The following is a 17,504-nucleotide window of genomic DNA, read 5'->3' as shown; positions in this document are numbered from 1 at the left end:
TCCCTCTTCCAACACAAGCTGATTCCAATCAACAGGATCGTTTTCAGGTTTATGCAGAGCTTGCTGATGAGCTGATCATATATCAGCTGTGTTGAAGAAGGGAAACATCCAAAACCCGCAGGACTGAGTTTGCCGACCGCTGGTTTAGAAGGTAAGATTTGTCAATCCACTGAGCTCCCATAAAGCTCTCACAGGGGGGTTTACCTATGGGGTCTACAGCCTGGATGTCGTCCGTAGCCTTGCAGGGTCGACTGGCTCCGAGTCGGTTCAGTGCTCGGACTCGGTACGAGTACCACTCGCCCTCAGTCAGACCCGTGACTTGGCACTTGAGCTCGGGAATCAGGTCTCCACAGGGCTCCCAGCGATCGCTTCCTCTCTGGCAGCGTTCGACGTTGTAGCCGCGGATGCTACTTCCGCCGTCGTACTTGGGAGGCTCCCAGGTCAGGAAGATGCCACTGGCCGACTTGTCTCTCCATCGCAGGTTCTCCGGTGGGTCAGGGACGGCTGGAGGACAGAGCGAATGGCGGTTACAGGTCTGCGTGGCTTGGGTTCAAGTTTGTGCTCCTTCAGGTCACAAATAAATGATAACAGTGACTCACTCGCGGGAGAGGAGACATTGACAGGCTCGTCGATGTACGCCGGCTCTCCGGGTCCACACTTGTTGCAGGCCGTGACCTTGAACAGATACTCCTTGCCTTCAATCACGTCCGTGACAGTCGTCTCCAGATCCTGGATGCCTGAGGCCACCTGGCAGAAGGGAGAGGAAGGATGGCTCGCTACGCTTCGCTACGGTGCGGTGCGGTGAAGACTTCGCGGCCAGGAACATTTGAACAACCGTACCTTGACCCAGGTCTTGCGTGAAACCTCTCGTTTCTCCACCTGGTAGCCCGTCAGCGGACTTCCGCCGTCGTGCTCCGGAGGGTCCCAGCTCAGCTGAACATGCTCGCGGGTCACTTCCGGAACCTTGAAGTCCTTTGGTGCACTGGGAGCGGCTGAAATGCGACAATTGGCAAACCAAATGTTAGTACGGATGCGTTTTGCTCTGCTCGGTCTGCAGTTCCCTACCAATGACATTGACTTGGATCTCCCCGGAGACAGACGAGACATCGTTCTCCAGCTGCAGGGTGTAGGTGCCTTTGTCTGGGCGGACACTGGGAACTACCACGAGCTCGGCAAATGTGGACCTGGTGGTTACTGTGACGCGTTCGTCGGCGCCCGTCAGCTCCTTGTCCCCGAACGTCCACTTGGCCACGGGGACGGGATATCCGCCGATGGGGACTCTGATGGTGAGAGGATTGGGGACGATCACCTCCAAGCCATCTTTGAAGCCGCTCAGGTCCATGGTGGGCGCGGCTGGAAAGAAGAGGGAACCGAGTCTCGTCAGCTGAGCTGATGAGCAACTCCAAGAACATCAAAACTTCCGCCCGTCTCGCTCACTGTGCGGGTCGTCGGCCAGCAGAGGTCCGATGACATTGGATGGGTCTGAGATTCCGGCAGCATTTTCGGCAAATGCTCGATAGTTGTAATACGTTCCATATTTGAGTCCAGAGACCTGGAAGAAGTAAAAAAACTCATTGATATGAAACCGATGCTACAAAAAGGTAATCAAAGAAATGTTATGGTGTCACTCGACATGGTCCACCTTATAGAAGAGGTCGGGGCACAGGCGAGTGTTGCAGCGGAGCCAATTATCGGTTCCGTCCTCGCAGCGCTCCAGGATGTATCCAGTGATCACGCTGCCGCCGTTACTGAGCGGAGTCTCCCAGCTCAGCTGCACAGAGTTCTTGGTCTGGTTCTGCCAGACCAGGTTTTGAGGCGGGCTGGGACGCTCTATCGGTGGCAGCGGTCAAATGTCAATTTTTTAAAATGTACAAAACTAATATAATGATCGTGAAAATGCAAATTTGCTTAAGTAAAATCGGACTAACCGATGCCATCCATGATCTTGACGGGTGAGGTGGCGGCACTCGGCTTCCCGACGCCGGCTTTGTTCTCCGCCTTGACTCTGAAGATGTACTCCTTGTTCTCAATGACGTCGTTGACCACGACACTCAGCTGGTCGGCCTTGGTCACCAGGACCGGCGACCACTTGACTGACGTCCTGTCGCGCAGCTCCACGATGTAAGAGGTGATGGGGGAACCGCCGTCCCACTGGGGAGGCTCCCAGGACACGGCGCAGCCAAACTTCGTGACGTTCCCCACCGTCACGTTCCGCGGAGGATCGGGAACATCTGAGCGCCATGCCCACAAAACCAGACTCATAAACTCAACAAGGAAACAGAGGCAGCCATTTGCTGACACTGAGTGGAGCCGAGTTTTAGATTACACTGGTGAGACACCTGTTGTAGCAATCATAAGATGTGTCCATCTATCCATCCATCCATCCGTCCATTCATCCATCCATCAATCATCCGCCTAACCACCCATCCATCATCTATCTATCTATCTATCTATCTATCTATCTATTTATCTATCCCAAATATCCATCACACCATCCATACCAAATCCATCATCCATCCACCCACCCAACCTAACCAAATGCCACACACCCAATCCATCCGTCTGCCCCACACCCAATCCATCCATCCATCCATCCATCCATCCATCCTGTGTCAATGTTCTTCAAAGGATTCCTACCAAACTTGTTTTTGGCCTGGACGGGATTGTCCGTCTCGACGAAGGGTCCGCTGCCAACTCGGTTTCGGGCGCAGACCCTGAACAGGTACATGGAGTCCTTCTGGAGTCCGATGACGGTGTACTCGGGCCCCTCGGCGTGCTGCGTGGCCAGCGTCCAGGTCTTGCGTTTGACGTCTCGTCTGTCCACCACGTACTCGATGACTTTGCTTCCGCCGTCGTACTCGGGCTCCTCCCATGCCAAGCTGACTTCTCCGTCGGCCGTGTCCACCACCTGCAGGTTTTTCACAGGCCCTGGGACATCTGGGGGTCCAGAAAGACAGAAACTTTGCTTCAGCTGTGATTGCGGAACTGAAAGTAAACTAAAGCCCACCACCGCCGCCGCCACCACCCAACCCAACTTAAAGCCCGCCTAGAGTAGACGAACATTAGCTGGCGTTAATGTTTTCTCTCTTAGAAACAGCTTATGACATCCACAAAAAATGAACAATGTCAAATTTCAGAGTATTAAGTGGGCAACGGGAGAACTTTTAGGACGTAGTGATGGCATTTTTGGGGCCTGGTGCTTTTCCTGGCAGCGTTTGCCAACGTCTTGCTTTGTTTGTTAGTTTCATGAAGGAAGGACATGATAGCTGACAGGAGTGCCATCTCAATAGTGCTAAGACCTGATGACGCCATCCAGCATTTGTGATACACTGCCTAATCGAATTAAGGACAACCTATTTGCAGTGGTGTCTTGATTGAAGGAGCTTTTCTCACTATAGTTTTTTTTTTTTGGTTTGTTGGTATGCACATGAACAACAGCGCTCCGGTGCAAGCATGCTCATACATGGAAGTGATGACATCACAGCCAACCGGGAAGACTTTTCTCGCTCGTTTGGACAAAAGTCAACCGCACCTAAGCAATTTGCTTCTCGGAGAATCACGTACGCAATGATCGAGTCTGTTGACAAGCCCTGAATTTTTTGACTGTGTCTGTTTCACTCGTTGAACGCACCTCAAACAGTGCAGTGAAAGTCCAAATGTGTTTTTTGCAATGTTCACTTGTTATTGGGTGTAAAGGCCAAAAGTTGAGTTTGGTAGACTGAACATGGTTGGTGTAAAGTGAAGGTGTTGTCTTATTTTATTTATTTTTTTTATTTTTTTTTTTTTAACAAGGCAGAAAATCATACCAATGACGTCCAGGTTGATGAAGGCTTCACCCTCTCCGTGTTTGTTCTTTACGATGACCTTGTAGCGACCCTCGTCAGACTTTCTGGGGTCCTTCATCCGGTACTCGGTGCAGTCGGAGGAGGTGAAGACATTATCCTGGGGCAGACTCAAGTTGTCGTACAACCAGTCGGCCTTGGCTTGAGGGTAGGCGCTGTATGGAACCGACATGACCAAGGGCTTCCCCACGTCGGTGACGTAGTTTTGGTCCGTGGTCTTGATCTGGGGCGCCTCTGCAGGAGACAGACCGTGAGAAAGAGCAAAAGGAAAAAGACGGGGACTGAGAACGCATCCAAGCAATGGAAAAGATCAACAAAAGGATCTGTTTGGATCTCCTGAAACGTGGATGCTGGCAAGGATTTCAAGTAGGGGTGCAACGATCGATCGGCTGGCCGATTTATTGGCCCCGATTTCCTTAATTTTGGAAGATCGGTGATCGGCCGATCCCTTACGAATAAAGCGATCTTTTCCACCAATCTCAACTCCTCAGAGGGCTGAAAAAGTCAGCCACTGTCCTCTTCTGCCGAGATGACTCATCAGATTTTCATTTTGATTTCAGAGAACTACTTCATGTGCAGTTAAAACAAACCATTTGTATTATTTCGCCGATATTGTTCAATATTTTCCAATAAAACAAGATTAGAACACTGAAGGTATATGCAGGTATATTTTATCGGCAAAAATAGGGATCGGCAGGTCAAACTTTTAAAAACATCGGGGATCAGCCGGAAAATTGTGATGGGTGCACCCCTAATTTCAATTCACTGCAAGAATGAGCTTCATGAGCAAATAATGCACATGTGTCATGGTTACTGTCTATTATCTTTGCAGCTTGTTTTTCATGGTCTCTTACCCGCCAACTCCAGCTTGGCCTTGGCGTCTTTGTCCTTGGCGACGACCCTGTACTGGCCTTGGTCTCGAGGACGGATCTCGCAGACCTGCAGCCTGTGGACTTTGCCTTCGCTCATCATCTGGTATTTGTCTCCCTGCACAATGCTCATGTTGTTCCTCAGCCACTGGACTTCCACTCTGTCCTTGTTGAGCTCCACCTCGAACACCACGTCCAAGCCGGGCGCTTCCAAGACGTCCTGCGGCGGCCTGATGATCTCCACCGGGATTTCTGTCGGGAAGCACAAAAGCCGCACGGGTCAGAAACGGTCGCCGCGGAGCGCGACGCTAGGGCGTCTCACCTTCCACAAACAGCCGGGCTCGGGATCGCTTGTCATCCACGCCGCATGCGTACTCACACTCGTCGTCCGGTCGGCACTCTTTGATGCGCAAGTAGCACATGTTTCCGTCTTTTTCAAACGTGTATCTGGGAGAAGACACACGTTCTTTGAGAGGATGCTGTTTGTGTTGAAAGGGTACACGGAGCTGAACCCAAATTGTTGAAATGTAAAACGTAGGGCTGCACAATATTGGAAAATCATGCGATATGCGATATAGTTGCTGAATAGAGCAATATCGATATTCTTGAGATATTGAACGTACCTACAGAAATGAAATTTGTATTATCTAATTAAAGAATTACATTTTTCATGCAGCAAAATAAGCAAATTCAATATATTCTTAGTTAATTAATTGTAATTGTCTCTCGATAATGTTCAACTATTGGATGGCGGTGCACATTTTAGTTAGCGACTGACTGATCAAATTCAAATAAAAGCATAAAATTCCATATGAAACTTCTTGCATGGACCAACATCGCGATATCGATATTTTTTCGATACATTGTGCAGCCCTAGTAAATGTCAGACTGGGAGTTGAAATGTCAATCTTTCAACAAAAGCTGGCAATTAGTTAATTTTACAGTGAAAGTTTGGGATTTCTTAAAATGGAATCGTTCCCAAGAGGTCTTGAAAGATTTCAATCGGTTAAGAAATTGGGAAGAATGACAATTTCTTTACTGAAGTTATATGTGGAAAATATCTCTTGAATTTCACGATTTTTGGGAACTGAACTATGAAAAATGTTGAATTTTGGGGAATTTGTGGCAAATTAATCCCAAGATGTTCTGTTTGAATTCGGAATTCGCGAATATCATCCTATTTATGTGAATGAAATTCCTCAATTCGTTCAATTAAATGCTTTGACTACAACAGTTAAATAATAGTAATAGAAAATTCCGAGACATTTTCAATCGGCCTCGCTGACTGCTGCAAGTCCGAAGGCCGCATTTGCCAAGTCTTGGTGACTTGTTGGGCTTGCTCTACACAACCATTTGAACCTTTGTTCTCCATGAAAACAAAAAGTCTTTCAAATGTTCTAATTTCAAATGGGTACAGAAAAATAACAACTTCATTTGTAAAATTTGAATCTTTTTGTATGAAATAGGAATTGGTGCCAAAAAGCGGAAAAGTATGCTTATTCAATTATTTTACTTTTATTTTGAAATTTGGGGACATTTTCGGCATAGGAGTGAGCTGGACAATGTGAGGTTGGGATGGTTGGAAATGAATCGGTTAAAAAAATGTGGAAATTAGAGGTCAATCTAATAATGTCATTGTTGGCCTTTCACTTTGAAATTTTGAAAAATGCGGAAATTAGAGGTATTAAATATTAAAAAGTCCTTCAATTGTGGCTTTTACTTTGGAATAGGAATAAGCTGAACAGACTCAAGATGTGCAGGCAAATCCAAACAAAAAGGGAAATTTGGGCTTTATGTTGAAATGTCAAATTTCCGGAACAGGAATGAAGTGAACAGTTTCCAGTTGTGGTTTGGATGAAAGCTAATCGTTTTGTTTGATTTTTTGTGCGCATGGGGGTCTTGCGCGTGTGCATATGTGTGACGCACCTGGGCCCTTCTCTGATCTCGCGTCCGTCCCTGTACCACTTGACCTCGGCCTTCTCCTTGGTCAGCTTGCAGCAGAACTCGGCGTCCTCAAACTCCGTGATAGTCTGGTCCTTCAGGTGCATGGCGAAGTCGGTGGGCATCTCGCTGATGATCAGCTCGGCTGTCGACTTGTCGTCGCCGGCCACCACCGTGTACTCGCCCTCGTCGGCGGGCGTGCAGTCCTTGACAGTCAGCGTGTGCTTGTCTTTGTCCACGCGGTAGACCAGACGCTTGCTCAAGACCACCTCCTCGCCGGCCTTGAACCACTTCAGCCTGACGTTGTGGCGGTTGACCTTGCAAGAAAAGCTGATCGTCTTCTTCTCCTGCGTGTCCACGTCCTCCAGAGGAACCACGATCCTCAAACGCTCCTCTGAGGACACAAACATCCATCCCAGGTCGCATCGTTAACCAAATACTAGCATACTAACAATTGCGATGCTAACACACGTCGCAAATGGGTATTGCCTAAAATGAAACATGCTAACTGTTGCTACGCTAACAAATAGCAGGCTAAGTGACAGCTGGAAAACAAAATGACAGCTTTCGCCACATCCGTGTAATGTTGCCAAAAAGTGCTAAGATGCAGTTGTATTGCGAAAAAACGAACATGCTAACTGTTGCTACGCTAACAAATAGCAGACTAAGTGACAAAAGTCCAAGAGACGGCTGGAAAACAAAATGATAGCTTCATCACATGCGTGTAATGTTGCCAAAAATGCTAACACTTGCTATGCTAATATACAGCAAGAGTTAGACATGCTGAAAATGCTAACATGCTAACAGTTGCTATACCAACATAAAAAAAGGACTGGAAACTGAGTAGCAATAGCCCCGAGCAAAAAAAAGGAGAATTTCTAACGGCAGCTATCACGCGATGCCCGTGAGGCGGACTCACCTTTGACGACAAGTCCGCAGGCGCTCTTGACCTGCTCTCCTCTGTGATTGCTCATGTGGACGCTGTAGTCGGCTTGGTCGCCCTGCTGCGCATCTCGGATCCTCAGCGAAAAGATGTTGTCCCGCTGGACCATCACGTACTTGCTGCTCTCAAAAACGGTCTCGTCGTTCTTCAGCCACTTGGCCCTGGCGCCCTCCTGGTTCACCTCGCAAATCAGGACCACTTCCTGGCCTTCGCCAGCCTCCGTGTCCTTGAGCGGCGTGATGATCTTCAGTTTCTCTGCAGGCCAGCGGGCGACGTTGTGATTAGCCTTATGCTTAAGTGCTCAAATGTAGCCAGGGTTTTTGGCGGCGGCACCAGGAAGCTCATAAACATGCGTATTGCCCCCGCCTAAATTTGGGCCAGGAAAAACCGTGGCGCCGTTAACGTTTTGTAGGTCCTTACCGAGTACGGTGAGCTGGGCGCTGGCTCTGGTGGTTCCGATCATGACCACGTACTTGCACTCGTCGCTGAGCTGGCAGTCCTTGATGACCAAAGTTCTTCTCTTGCCATCACTGATCATCTGGTACTTGTCGCCGGCCTCCAGCTGGTTGTCATCCTTCTGCCATTTGACCTCAAAGGTCTCTTTGGACACGGTGCAGGTGAACTCGGCCTTTTCGCCCTCGACCACTTCCACACTGCGAGGCCTGGTGAGAAACTCGGCCGCCAGTTCTACAAAAGTGGGAAAGAAAGACGAGTGACAAGAACAATTAAAATCTTGAAAAAAAGAACCATAAGACAGGAAGCGGAAGTGTGTGTACCATTAATCCTCAGGTTCCCTGAGGTTCTGACTCTGGGACTGAGCCTGCAGTTGTACTCTCCAGCGTCCGCCATCTTCAGGTCCTGAATGAGGAGGATTCGCCTCCTGCCGTCCACGATGTGATCGTAGCGGCCGCCTTCCGGCAACTCCTCGTCGCCCTTGTACCACGTGACGTCGGCGTCGGCTTTGGAAACTTCGCAGATGAGCTTCACGCTGTCCGTCTCGGTTCCCTCCACATTGGACAGGTTCTTGGTGAACCTGGCCTCCTCCTCTGTGGCGGGGACCATTGCTCATTGTTATCTTCTCTTAGATTCGCTACCGTGTTTCAATGCTGGTATTGATACTTGGACAACATAAGTGTTTTTATTCAGGTGGCACTGGTGTAAAAAGTTTTGCTCTTCTTACCGATAACAGTAAGCATGCCGGAGGTCTTGGCGGTCTTGGCGTCACACTCATACTCGGCTTCGTCATCCATCACCGACTTGTGGACAATGAGAACGTGTTGGCGTCCCTGTGCAATAATTTCGTACTTCTTCCCTTTTCGGATTTCACTTCCGTCTTTGAACCAGCAGACCTGTGAAGAGAAAGGAGGAGGTTAGAAACAAGTGGGATGACAAAAAAAAAAATCTTACTGAAAGCTCACCTTGACATTCTCTCGGGATACTTCACACTCGAACCTGGCAGATTCCTTCTCGGGTACTTCCAAGTCATGGAGTGGCTTGGAAAACTCAACACGAAGCGCTGTTGGTAGAGACACAAGTTGGAGGCACCTCTACTGAGGATTTCACGAAAGTCTCCTAAATTAATCCCTGGACAGTGTTACCCAGAATCCCCTTGACAGATTCTCGCCAAACTCCAACCTGTGTCACTGCAGGCTTTACATGGTCAATATTTGACTTGATGCTGAAAGCTTCTACCACCAGAGAATAGGAAGTAAACTCCACTAATTCAAAGACCGCCTCAGTTTTCAATTGAGGGGCTTTGTGAAAGTCTACTAGTGAACCACGATTGTGTTTCATCGATGCCTCGGGGCCGGAACTCAAACTAACTTTTCAGTTTCCAGTGAATTTGTGTCTTCACACCTGAATCTTTGTGCAGCACACTCAATGCAGTTTTTGAAGCTTGTTTCGAATGGGCTCTAAAAATCTTCTTCAGCCTTTGTACTTTTTGAACGGGGAGAGGTACTAGCATTCAATGTTGTCAAAGCGGGAGGTTCTGAATTCCTTGGCGGTGGAACTCGAACAAGAGTTTCAGTTTTTGGTGACTACCTGACTTAAAACGTGGAGGTTTTTAACTCTGGGGAACAGAAATGGAGATTGAGTTTTTTGGAGCTTGTCCTAAACTGATTCTCAAAGGTTGTTTGTGGTCTTCCTGTAGTGCCTACTGGTACTCACGTTCGACGTTGAGGAAGCAGGAAGTCTTGAATTCTTTGGCAGCACAGGAGTAAGTCCTGGAGTCGTCCAGGGTGCATCCGTGGATAATCAGCGTCCTTTTGCGTCCGTCCGTAAGAATCTCGTACTTTTTGCTTTTGCGGATCTCCTGTCCATCTCGGAACCACTGCACCTCGGCGTTGTCCCGGGAGACTTCACATTCCAGAGTGGCGCTGGCTTCCTCCTCCACCGTCTGGTCCTCCAGCGGCTTGGTGAACTCCACCGGTGGCTCTGAACATGCAAAAAGAACAGCAAAGTGCTTTCAGCGTCAAGCCAGGACAAGCTAGCGCTAGCCCATTGGATTTAGACATGCCACCTTTGACGATGAGTCTAGCTTCGGTCTGGCAGTCTTTGGTGGTGAGCCGGACTTGTCCCGCTTCATTCAGTTGAACGTCCCTCAGGGTCATGCTGTGGACTTTACCCTCTGACTTCAGTACCACCTGCAGGTCACAGTGAAAAGCTCACTCTCTGTCCTCAACACTGACGTGACGTGACTGGACTGGACTGCTGTTTATATAGTGCTTTCACAGGGCTTGTAATTTTACATTCCAGATTCCAAGATTTATTGTCATTGTCACAAAAAAAAAAAATAATAATTGTTTGGAGCATCCGCAATAATGTAACGATGTAATGTGCACAAAGCACATTACATGCTTTTTACATTTCCGATGCACAGTAGGCTAATTTTGTTGTTATATTGCGTGATAATTTCATTTTTTCATGTGTTGAACACGTCAGCAGGCCTGATCACGTCAGTTGAGTGAAACCCGAGTGACAGCTTTTTTTTTTCCATGGGTGCGTAACAGTGTGAAAAAAAGCCAAGGTGTCGACGGGCATCTGCCGGCCAGCAGCTCCGCGGCGGCCGGAGATAAAAATAGATGGCGAAGAGCTGGCTCAGCAAAAGTGCTGGCCAGCAGCGCCTTATAAGTGCATGCCGCAACTGGCCACAACAACACAAAACAGAAAGTCAAGCGGACTCACCCGCTCGCTCGGCTCCAGCTTGACACCATCCAGGAACCACTCCACGGGGATGTCCTCGTAGGACAGCTTGCACTCAAAGGTGGCCGTCTCGCCAGCAGTCACCGTCACGTCGCTGAGTGGCCGCATCAGGCTGACCACTCGGGCTTTTGGGCGAGGAGAAGACATGCCGGGTAAGAGCCAGTCCACCGCATCAAAAACAGGAGAAAACAATCCCCGAGAGAAGTCGTCATGGCCGCTGGAAGCCTGCGGGACGACTGCCAGCAAACCCTCCGGCGTGCAGCAGCAGGGGTCCAGCTCATTAGCATACAACACGGGTCACAGCCAATCAGATGTGCCGGATAAGGCTTCTAAAATAACCATGGGTAGCAATGGGTGTACGGGGCTGGGGTGGGGTGAGTCTGCACCTATCAATCACCTGCCACCAAACTTTTTCCAGAAGGGAAATGCTGACACGAGCACGCTGTTTACCCATCCTCAAAACTGTGAAGCGCACACATGCACATACATGTTTGTCTTTGGATCATCATGGGGACTTCTCATTGACATAATGCCTTTCCCGAACCTCAAAACATCCAAAATAATTGCCTCCCCCCATTTCTTAACCCTCACCTCAACCATAACCCAATTCAAAGCTACACTCTAAAACCAAGTCTTGACCCTCAAAAAGAGGTCTGAAATTGTGGATACCACCAAAATGTCCCCACAATTTCAACTCGGTCCCCACAATTGTAGTTAAACCTGGAAAATCATGCGCGTAGGGGCACCCCAATGTAGCAAAGACAAAGGTACACCCCCCCCACACACACACTCGTACGCACACACAGACACACGCGCTGTGTCACCTTTGACGCGGAGCTGAGCGGATGACTTTGCGTTGGCAGCGGCAAAGTCCACGCCTCCTGCCATGTCCAAGCGGCAGTTGTAGAGGATCAAGGTGTGCCTGACGCCTTCCACTTTGATCTCCACGTCCTGAGGGACAACAAGACGTCACAAGATGGCGCTGGCAAGAAAAGACGCTGGCCAAGGGGGAAGGAAAAGCTCACGGCAGATGGGTGAAGGGTTTCCCCCTTCAGCTTCCAGGTGGAGTGGAGGTCCTCCTCGGAGATCTCCGTGTCAAACTTGGCCGTCTCCGTCTCGGTGACTTCCACGCTGTAGAGCGGACGCATCACCTTGATGTCGCGCTCTGCGGCGCGTGGAAAGATGTTAGCGTTAGTACAAAGGTACAAACACAAGAGTTCCCTGCTGGGGCAACACTGTGGAGACACCAGTGATGGTCTGGAGACATCGGAACTCTGCAGGACGACCAAACCTCTAAGATCTGAGTTAAGGAACTTCTTTTTCTTAACTTCTGCAGAAGAAACTTAAAAAACGGCTACATTCAAGCGGGGTTCGTGTTAGACGGGAGCAAATGGAGAACACACAAAGAGAATTTGAACCTCCAAAACCACAACTTTATGTGATATCAGCACCACCTGACTTGTCCAGACCTGAAAAACCTGTCGACAGCCTCACATTATGTAAAAATCCTGAGAACACATCCCATCCTAAGGAACAGGGACTATGAGGGGACTATGTGGACATCTGCATGAATTCAGAGGTTAGACTCAAATTTGTGTGACAGCAGTGAGAACATCCAGGAACTCAAAAACAACATTTAGGAACTTCCACTACTCGACTTTTTTTTAGTGGAAATCTTAAAAACGAACGCATCCCATCATACGCACGCACATTCAAGTATGACGGGGAACAACAATTTATCAATCCTCATAGGATCTAAAGGATGTACATGTACACTGGACAAAACACTTAAGAGGTTGGACTCAAGCCTCAATGAGGTTTCGGAACTTCAACTTTCAAACTTCTGCGGTAGAAACATAAAGAAACGAGGACTTGCCTTGCAACTTTGGTGCAAAAGCTTAGTGTTGTCTAGACCAATTAACGGGGCTTTAAGTTACCTTGCAGAGCGCATTTGAACCATTGTAAAGAACGCAGTCATCAATTTTACTTCTAACAATCAGTATCTTCCCCACAGAGCGCACCTGAGCTCCCAAGAAGAGATCAAACGTCCTCCATCACGCCAAACAATCATTATCTCGTTGACAAGCACTAATTAACGCTTTGAAAGCTCACGACATTCACAAGCAGTCCCGAGATTTCGGCTCTTGCAAGCATCCAGGGGGTTGGTGCGAGGATTACCTTCGATGTTGAGCTGGGCCGTGGTTCTGTCAGTGACACAGTCGCACGTGTAGGCTCCCATGTCACTCTTGGCAGCCTTGCGGATGACGAGGATGCGCTTCCTGCCGTCGGACTGCATCAGAATGTTCTTGGAGGCAAAGATTTCGTTACCATCTTTGAACCAGCGGACTTCGCCGCTGGCTTTGCTCAGCTCACAGGACAGCACCACTTGGTCCTTTTCGATAGCTGTGTAGTTTTGGAGCTTGAGGGTGAAGTAGAGGTCGCCCTCTGCAAGATGATGTTGGGTTCATGATGTCAATGCATAAACATGCGTGATGAGTGAGTAAGCAAGCGCAAGTACATTATGAAGCCTCCGGTCTGATATACTAACCCAGCACGGTAAGCATGGCCTCAGACATCTTGTCCATGGCCTCCACCTTGATCATGGACGTGTCATCAATAGAGACCTCCTTGAAGGCCAGTGTGTGGACTCTGCCGTCCTCTGACATGTGCACCACCTTGCTGGGGTGCAGGCGGGCACCGTTTTTGTACCAAACCACCGGGATGTTTTCGTGGGAGAGTTCCACACTGAACTCAGCCGTTTCGCGCTCCTTCACCGTCACATCCTTGATGGGTTTGAGAAACTCCAGGCGGATACCTGACAGACAGAGACAGTGTTGACACTCCAGTTGACCAATGAGTCTGAAGTAGATCGTAGAAACCAGCACAGCAGCTACAAATCTTGAGAGGATGAATCCTGTTCATTAGGATTAAAGAGGGTGAGACAACATTGACAAAAGTATTAGACGAACTTAACATCAGACATTTTGAACAAGTGCAAAGGTTTTGGGGAATTTCCTGTCCTGTTTCCAGCGCACTACGCAAGCCTCGGAGACTTTACAAAGCATGTTTTGTGCTAGGGTGAGTTTGGTGTGGAAGAACAAGCTACAGCTCTTTGAAGCATCTTTTCACTTGTATCCCAAGTGGTGTGCATGCACCACAAGAATCTGCCGCACCGCTCTGAACCAGCACGCAAGATGTGCACTAGCTTCATTTCACGACGAAAATATGTTACTTTGAAAGGCCAAATGCCTCTCATATGATTTGCCATCGCATGTCCACCTGCTTCCATGTCAGGTACCTTCGATAATCAGCTTCCCCGATGTCCTCTTGTCTTCGGCCTCAAACAGGTACTTTGCTTCATCTTCGTATCTGGCAGATTTGACGACAAGAGCGTGTTTGTTCCCATCTTGTAGCAGCTGATATTTGTCGTCGTCGGCCAGTGTCTGAGAGCCTTTGAACCAACGGAAGCTTTTGGGTTCTCTGGACACCTCCAGCTCAAACTTTGCATCGTCCTTTTCAAAGACGCGCACGTCAGCCAGTGGCGTGATGAAAGAAACGGGAATCTCTGTTGATTGACACAGAGGCAATTAATGCCGGGGTGAAGGCGTCGCCATTGGCTGAGGAGATGTCGACGCTCACCCTTCACTTTCAGATTGGCTGAACACTTTGCGTCAGCGGCGCTAAAGGAAACTTCGCCGGTCTGAGGCACCTTGCAGTTGTACAGCACCAGAGTGTGCTTGGCTCCATCCTCCACCATCTCCACATCCTGCAGATGCCGACACACTTTTCAACACCAAGATTGGGGTCACCGTTTCAGAGCTCACACGCGCACGCACGCACACAGTAACAGAGGGAAAAAGAAAAAAAAACATACAGGAGATGGACTTAGGACTTGGCCGTTGAGTTTCCACTGGCTGTGCACGTCGTCCTCGCTCAGCTCCACCTCGAAGCGAGCCGTCTCGCCCTCAAACACCTCCACACCATACACCGGCCGCAGCACTTTGATGTGGCGGGCTAGCGTTGAAGAGAGGCCACAGCTTAGTGACAAAACTCGCAAGACAAGCGGCGTGAAAGGTAGCATGAAGATGGTGATGATGAAGAAGAAGACAACATGGGAAGAAGTGCAGATGAGAGCGCGATGGACAAGCTGCGAAGCGTGACGTTAGCGGGCATAGGCTCACTGGTAAGAGCAAGAGCTGCGTGAGAGCAGATTTGGTCACTGTTGAACATCAGTCACAAATTGTGGACTTTACCTTCGATATGGAGGGCTGCTGTCGTCTTGTCCGTCCCACAGTCGCACACGTACTGTCCCTTGTCTATGTCCGCGACTTTCCGGATGAGCAGCATTCTGCGCTTGCCCTCTGCCTTGATGGCAGCCACCTTAGAAACCTTCACCTCTTCTTCATTGTGGTACCAAAGCACCTTAACATCCTTGTTGAGTTCACATTCTAGGACCACCTTGTCCTTCTCCACTGCGGTGTAGTCCTGCAGCTTGACCGTGAAGTACGCGTCTCCCTCTAGAAGCGTACAGTTGGACAATCATGACACAAAACTGACAAGAGTGCATGATTCTGGACGCGGTGCAGGCACAAAGATGGTAGACAAAGACGCTGGCATGTGCCCTGGATGGGCAAAAAAAAAAACCAAAAAAACCAAGAGTTACCTATGACGGTTAAGTTGGCCATGGAGGACACTCCTTTGGCCTCAGCCTTGACCTGGCAAGTATCGTCCAGAGTCACGTCCTTGATCTCCAGTATGTGCCGCTTTCCATCCACGTGCTTGAGCACCGTTCGGCTCGGATGGATTTTGACGTCATTCCTGTACCAGGTGACTGGAATATCTTCATGAGACAGCTCCAGTTCAAATTGAACTGTGCTGCCCTCCTTCACTGTTTGGTCTTTGAGCGGCGAAATAAGTTTAAGCCTGATGCCTACAACCGCAGTGTCAAAGAAGTTAGGACACAGATCATGACACAAGGGTCACCGCAAAGCCACCGGTCCTTTGACCACTTACCCTCCACTGTGAGTCTGGCCTTGGACTCTTTGCCCAAAACCTCAATTCTGTACTCATCCTCATCGTCAAACTCGCAGCAGTTGATGACGAGCATGTGCTTCTTGCCATCGTTGATGATGTCATATTTGGCATCCGGCGTGATGATGTCGCTGCCCCGATACCACATGACCTTGGGGACATCTCTGGTGATGGCGCATTCGAATTTCGCCTGTTTCTTTTCCGGCACAATTATGTCCTTCAGCGGTACCACAAAGTCCATTGGGATTTCTGAAGAATGTCGGAAAGTGATAGGTACATATCAAACATACGACCAAAACCACTACGAACGAAACCACACCACAGAGACATCACAGAATGCGTTTCCAGACCAGACGGAACAACAAACAAAAAGAAGCAAGCAACAAGAACAGTCATCTGTGCGATCGATCAGCGAGTCCCTTTTATGTTTTTTGCTGCAACGTACAACTGCCAAAGCTGGGAATGAAGTCCTAAAGTACACATGGACCGGAATTGATTTGATTATTCCTGATTTCAGGTCTCTATCTGTACACAAAGTCTCGGCAGGTCGCGCAGATTCCCCTCCAAGATGCCATGAGTGTTTACCTTTCACGGTGAGCATTGCACTCGTGAGAGCATTTAGCGCCTGGTAGGACACTTCGCCCGACTGCTCCAGCTGACACTTCTTAAGCTTGAGTTGGCGCACGCTACCCTCCATTTGGATGTCGCAGGTCTATGGGAGGAAAAGTGTTACCTAACCTAAGAATCTATACGGGTTAAGAAGTAGAAAAATCCATACCGGGGATCTCGTCAGAGGCTCTCCTTTGAGCTTCCATTGCCCTGGAATGTCATCCTCCGATATTTCTGTCTCAAAGGCAGCATCTTCCTTCTCGAACACCTCCACACTTTCCAGGGGCTTCAAGATCTCCGCCTCACGCTCTGAAATAAGACACGTTATCACATGAACCAAAGAGCAAACATGGCAGATCAAACAAATTAGATCCAGACCTCCTAGTGTCAGTTTGGCGGTGTAGACACGTCCCTCCACCTCCACGGAGTAGTTTGACACGTCGTCAGGCTGACAGTTCTTAATGGTCAGTGTCAGGTGATTCCCATCCTTTTTGATCTCCACTTTGTCAGAGGGGGTCAACTCCTTGTCTCCTTTCAGCCACTTCCAGTTGGGCGTGTCCTTAAACAGCTCGCCGTTAAATGTGGCGCTTGCCTTCGGTTTCACATGCTGGTCCCTCAGAGGCCTGGCAAGCCAATCCTTGATGACCTCTGTTTTACCCAGACCAGACTGTCAGAATCCAGTTGACGAAGATGACGAGCTTCTAGGATTAAGTAGAAATACTCACCCGTCACTTTTACATTTGTTGATGTCTTCAACTCAGTCTGGTTGGCGACTTCGCATGAGTAGCAACCGGCGTCCTCCTCAATGGTGTTCTGGATGGTCACGGCGTGCGCCAAGCCAATGATATTGATTTGGAACTTATTTTCTTGTTTCTCCAGGACCTCACCGTTCTTCTTCCAGACCACATCCCTTTCTTTGTTCAGCTCGCAGGACAGGTAGAGTGGCTGACCCTTCACGGCCGACATCTCCGGAGCCAACTCCTTGGTCCATTTTACAGGGAGCTCTAAAAATGAGAAAGAAAAATTCAAGTGTCCTCAAAGTCCTGTGTCTAGCCAAAGCTCAAA

At 48.9% G+C, this 17,504-nt stretch overlaps 1 protein-coding gene across 1 annotated transcript in view; it reads right to left on the bottom strand.

Moving 5' to 3' along the window:
- Positions 1-17,504, bottom strand: part of ttn.2 (titin, tandem duplicate 2) — a 240,835-nt gene that overhangs the window by 108,428 nt on the left and 114,903 nt on the right. Inside the window, exons 107-140 of the mRNA XM_077537618.1 lie at positions 17,165-17,443; positions 16,818-17,087; positions 16,609-16,748; positions 16,416-16,542; positions 15,813-16,079; positions 15,463-15,729; positions 15,053-15,316; positions 14,674-14,813; positions 14,439-14,565; positions 14,098-14,364; positions 13,348-13,614; positions 12,978-13,244; positions 11,825-11,964; positions 11,624-11,750; positions 10,782-10,924; positions 10,117-10,240; positions 9,765-10,031; positions 9,014-9,111; positions 8,776-8,944; positions 8,372-8,641; positions 8,016-8,282; positions 7,572-7,850; positions 6,638-7,046; positions 5,034-5,158; positions 4,697-4,963; positions 3,807-4,076; positions 2,638-2,937; positions 1,929-2,231; positions 1,643-1,830; positions 1,438-1,552; positions 1,066-1,353; positions 841-992; positions 600-747; positions 205-504 (exon numbers count right to left, since the gene is read on the bottom strand). Coding sequence (XP_077393744.1) covers positions 205-504; positions 600-747; positions 841-992; positions 1,066-1,353; positions 1,438-1,552; positions 1,643-1,830; positions 1,929-2,231; positions 2,638-2,937; positions 3,807-4,076; positions 4,697-4,963; positions 5,034-5,158; positions 6,638-7,046; positions 7,572-7,850; positions 8,016-8,282; positions 8,372-8,641; positions 8,776-8,944; positions 9,014-9,111; positions 9,765-10,031; positions 10,117-10,240; positions 10,782-10,924; positions 11,624-11,750; positions 11,825-11,964; positions 12,978-13,244; positions 13,348-13,614; positions 14,098-14,364; positions 14,439-14,565; positions 14,674-14,813; positions 15,053-15,316; positions 15,463-15,729; positions 15,813-16,079; positions 16,416-16,542; positions 16,609-16,748; positions 16,818-17,087; positions 17,165-17,443 — 7,431 coding nt within the window. The remainder of the gene's footprint in view (positions 1-204; positions 505-599; positions 748-840; positions 993-1,065; positions 1,354-1,437; positions 1,553-1,642; positions 1,831-1,928; positions 2,232-2,637; positions 2,938-3,806; positions 4,077-4,696; positions 4,964-5,033; positions 5,159-6,637; positions 7,047-7,571; positions 7,851-8,015; positions 8,283-8,371; positions 8,642-8,775; positions 8,945-9,013; positions 9,112-9,764; positions 10,032-10,116; positions 10,241-10,781; positions 10,925-11,623; positions 11,751-11,824; positions 11,965-12,977; positions 13,245-13,347; positions 13,615-14,097; positions 14,365-14,438; positions 14,566-14,673; positions 14,814-15,052; positions 15,317-15,462; positions 15,730-15,812; positions 16,080-16,415; positions 16,543-16,608; positions 16,749-16,817; positions 17,088-17,164; positions 17,444-17,504) is intronic.

The sequence above is a fragment of the Festucalex cinctus genome, chromosome 11, assembly GCF_051991245.1.
Source record: "Festucalex cinctus isolate MCC-2025b chromosome 11, RoL_Fcin_1.0, whole genome shotgun sequence".
Lineage (NCBI taxonomy): Eukaryota > Metazoa > Chordata > Actinopteri > Syngnathiformes > Syngnathidae > Festucalex > Festucalex cinctus.
This window is presented reverse-complemented; position numbering and strand designations above follow the sequence as displayed.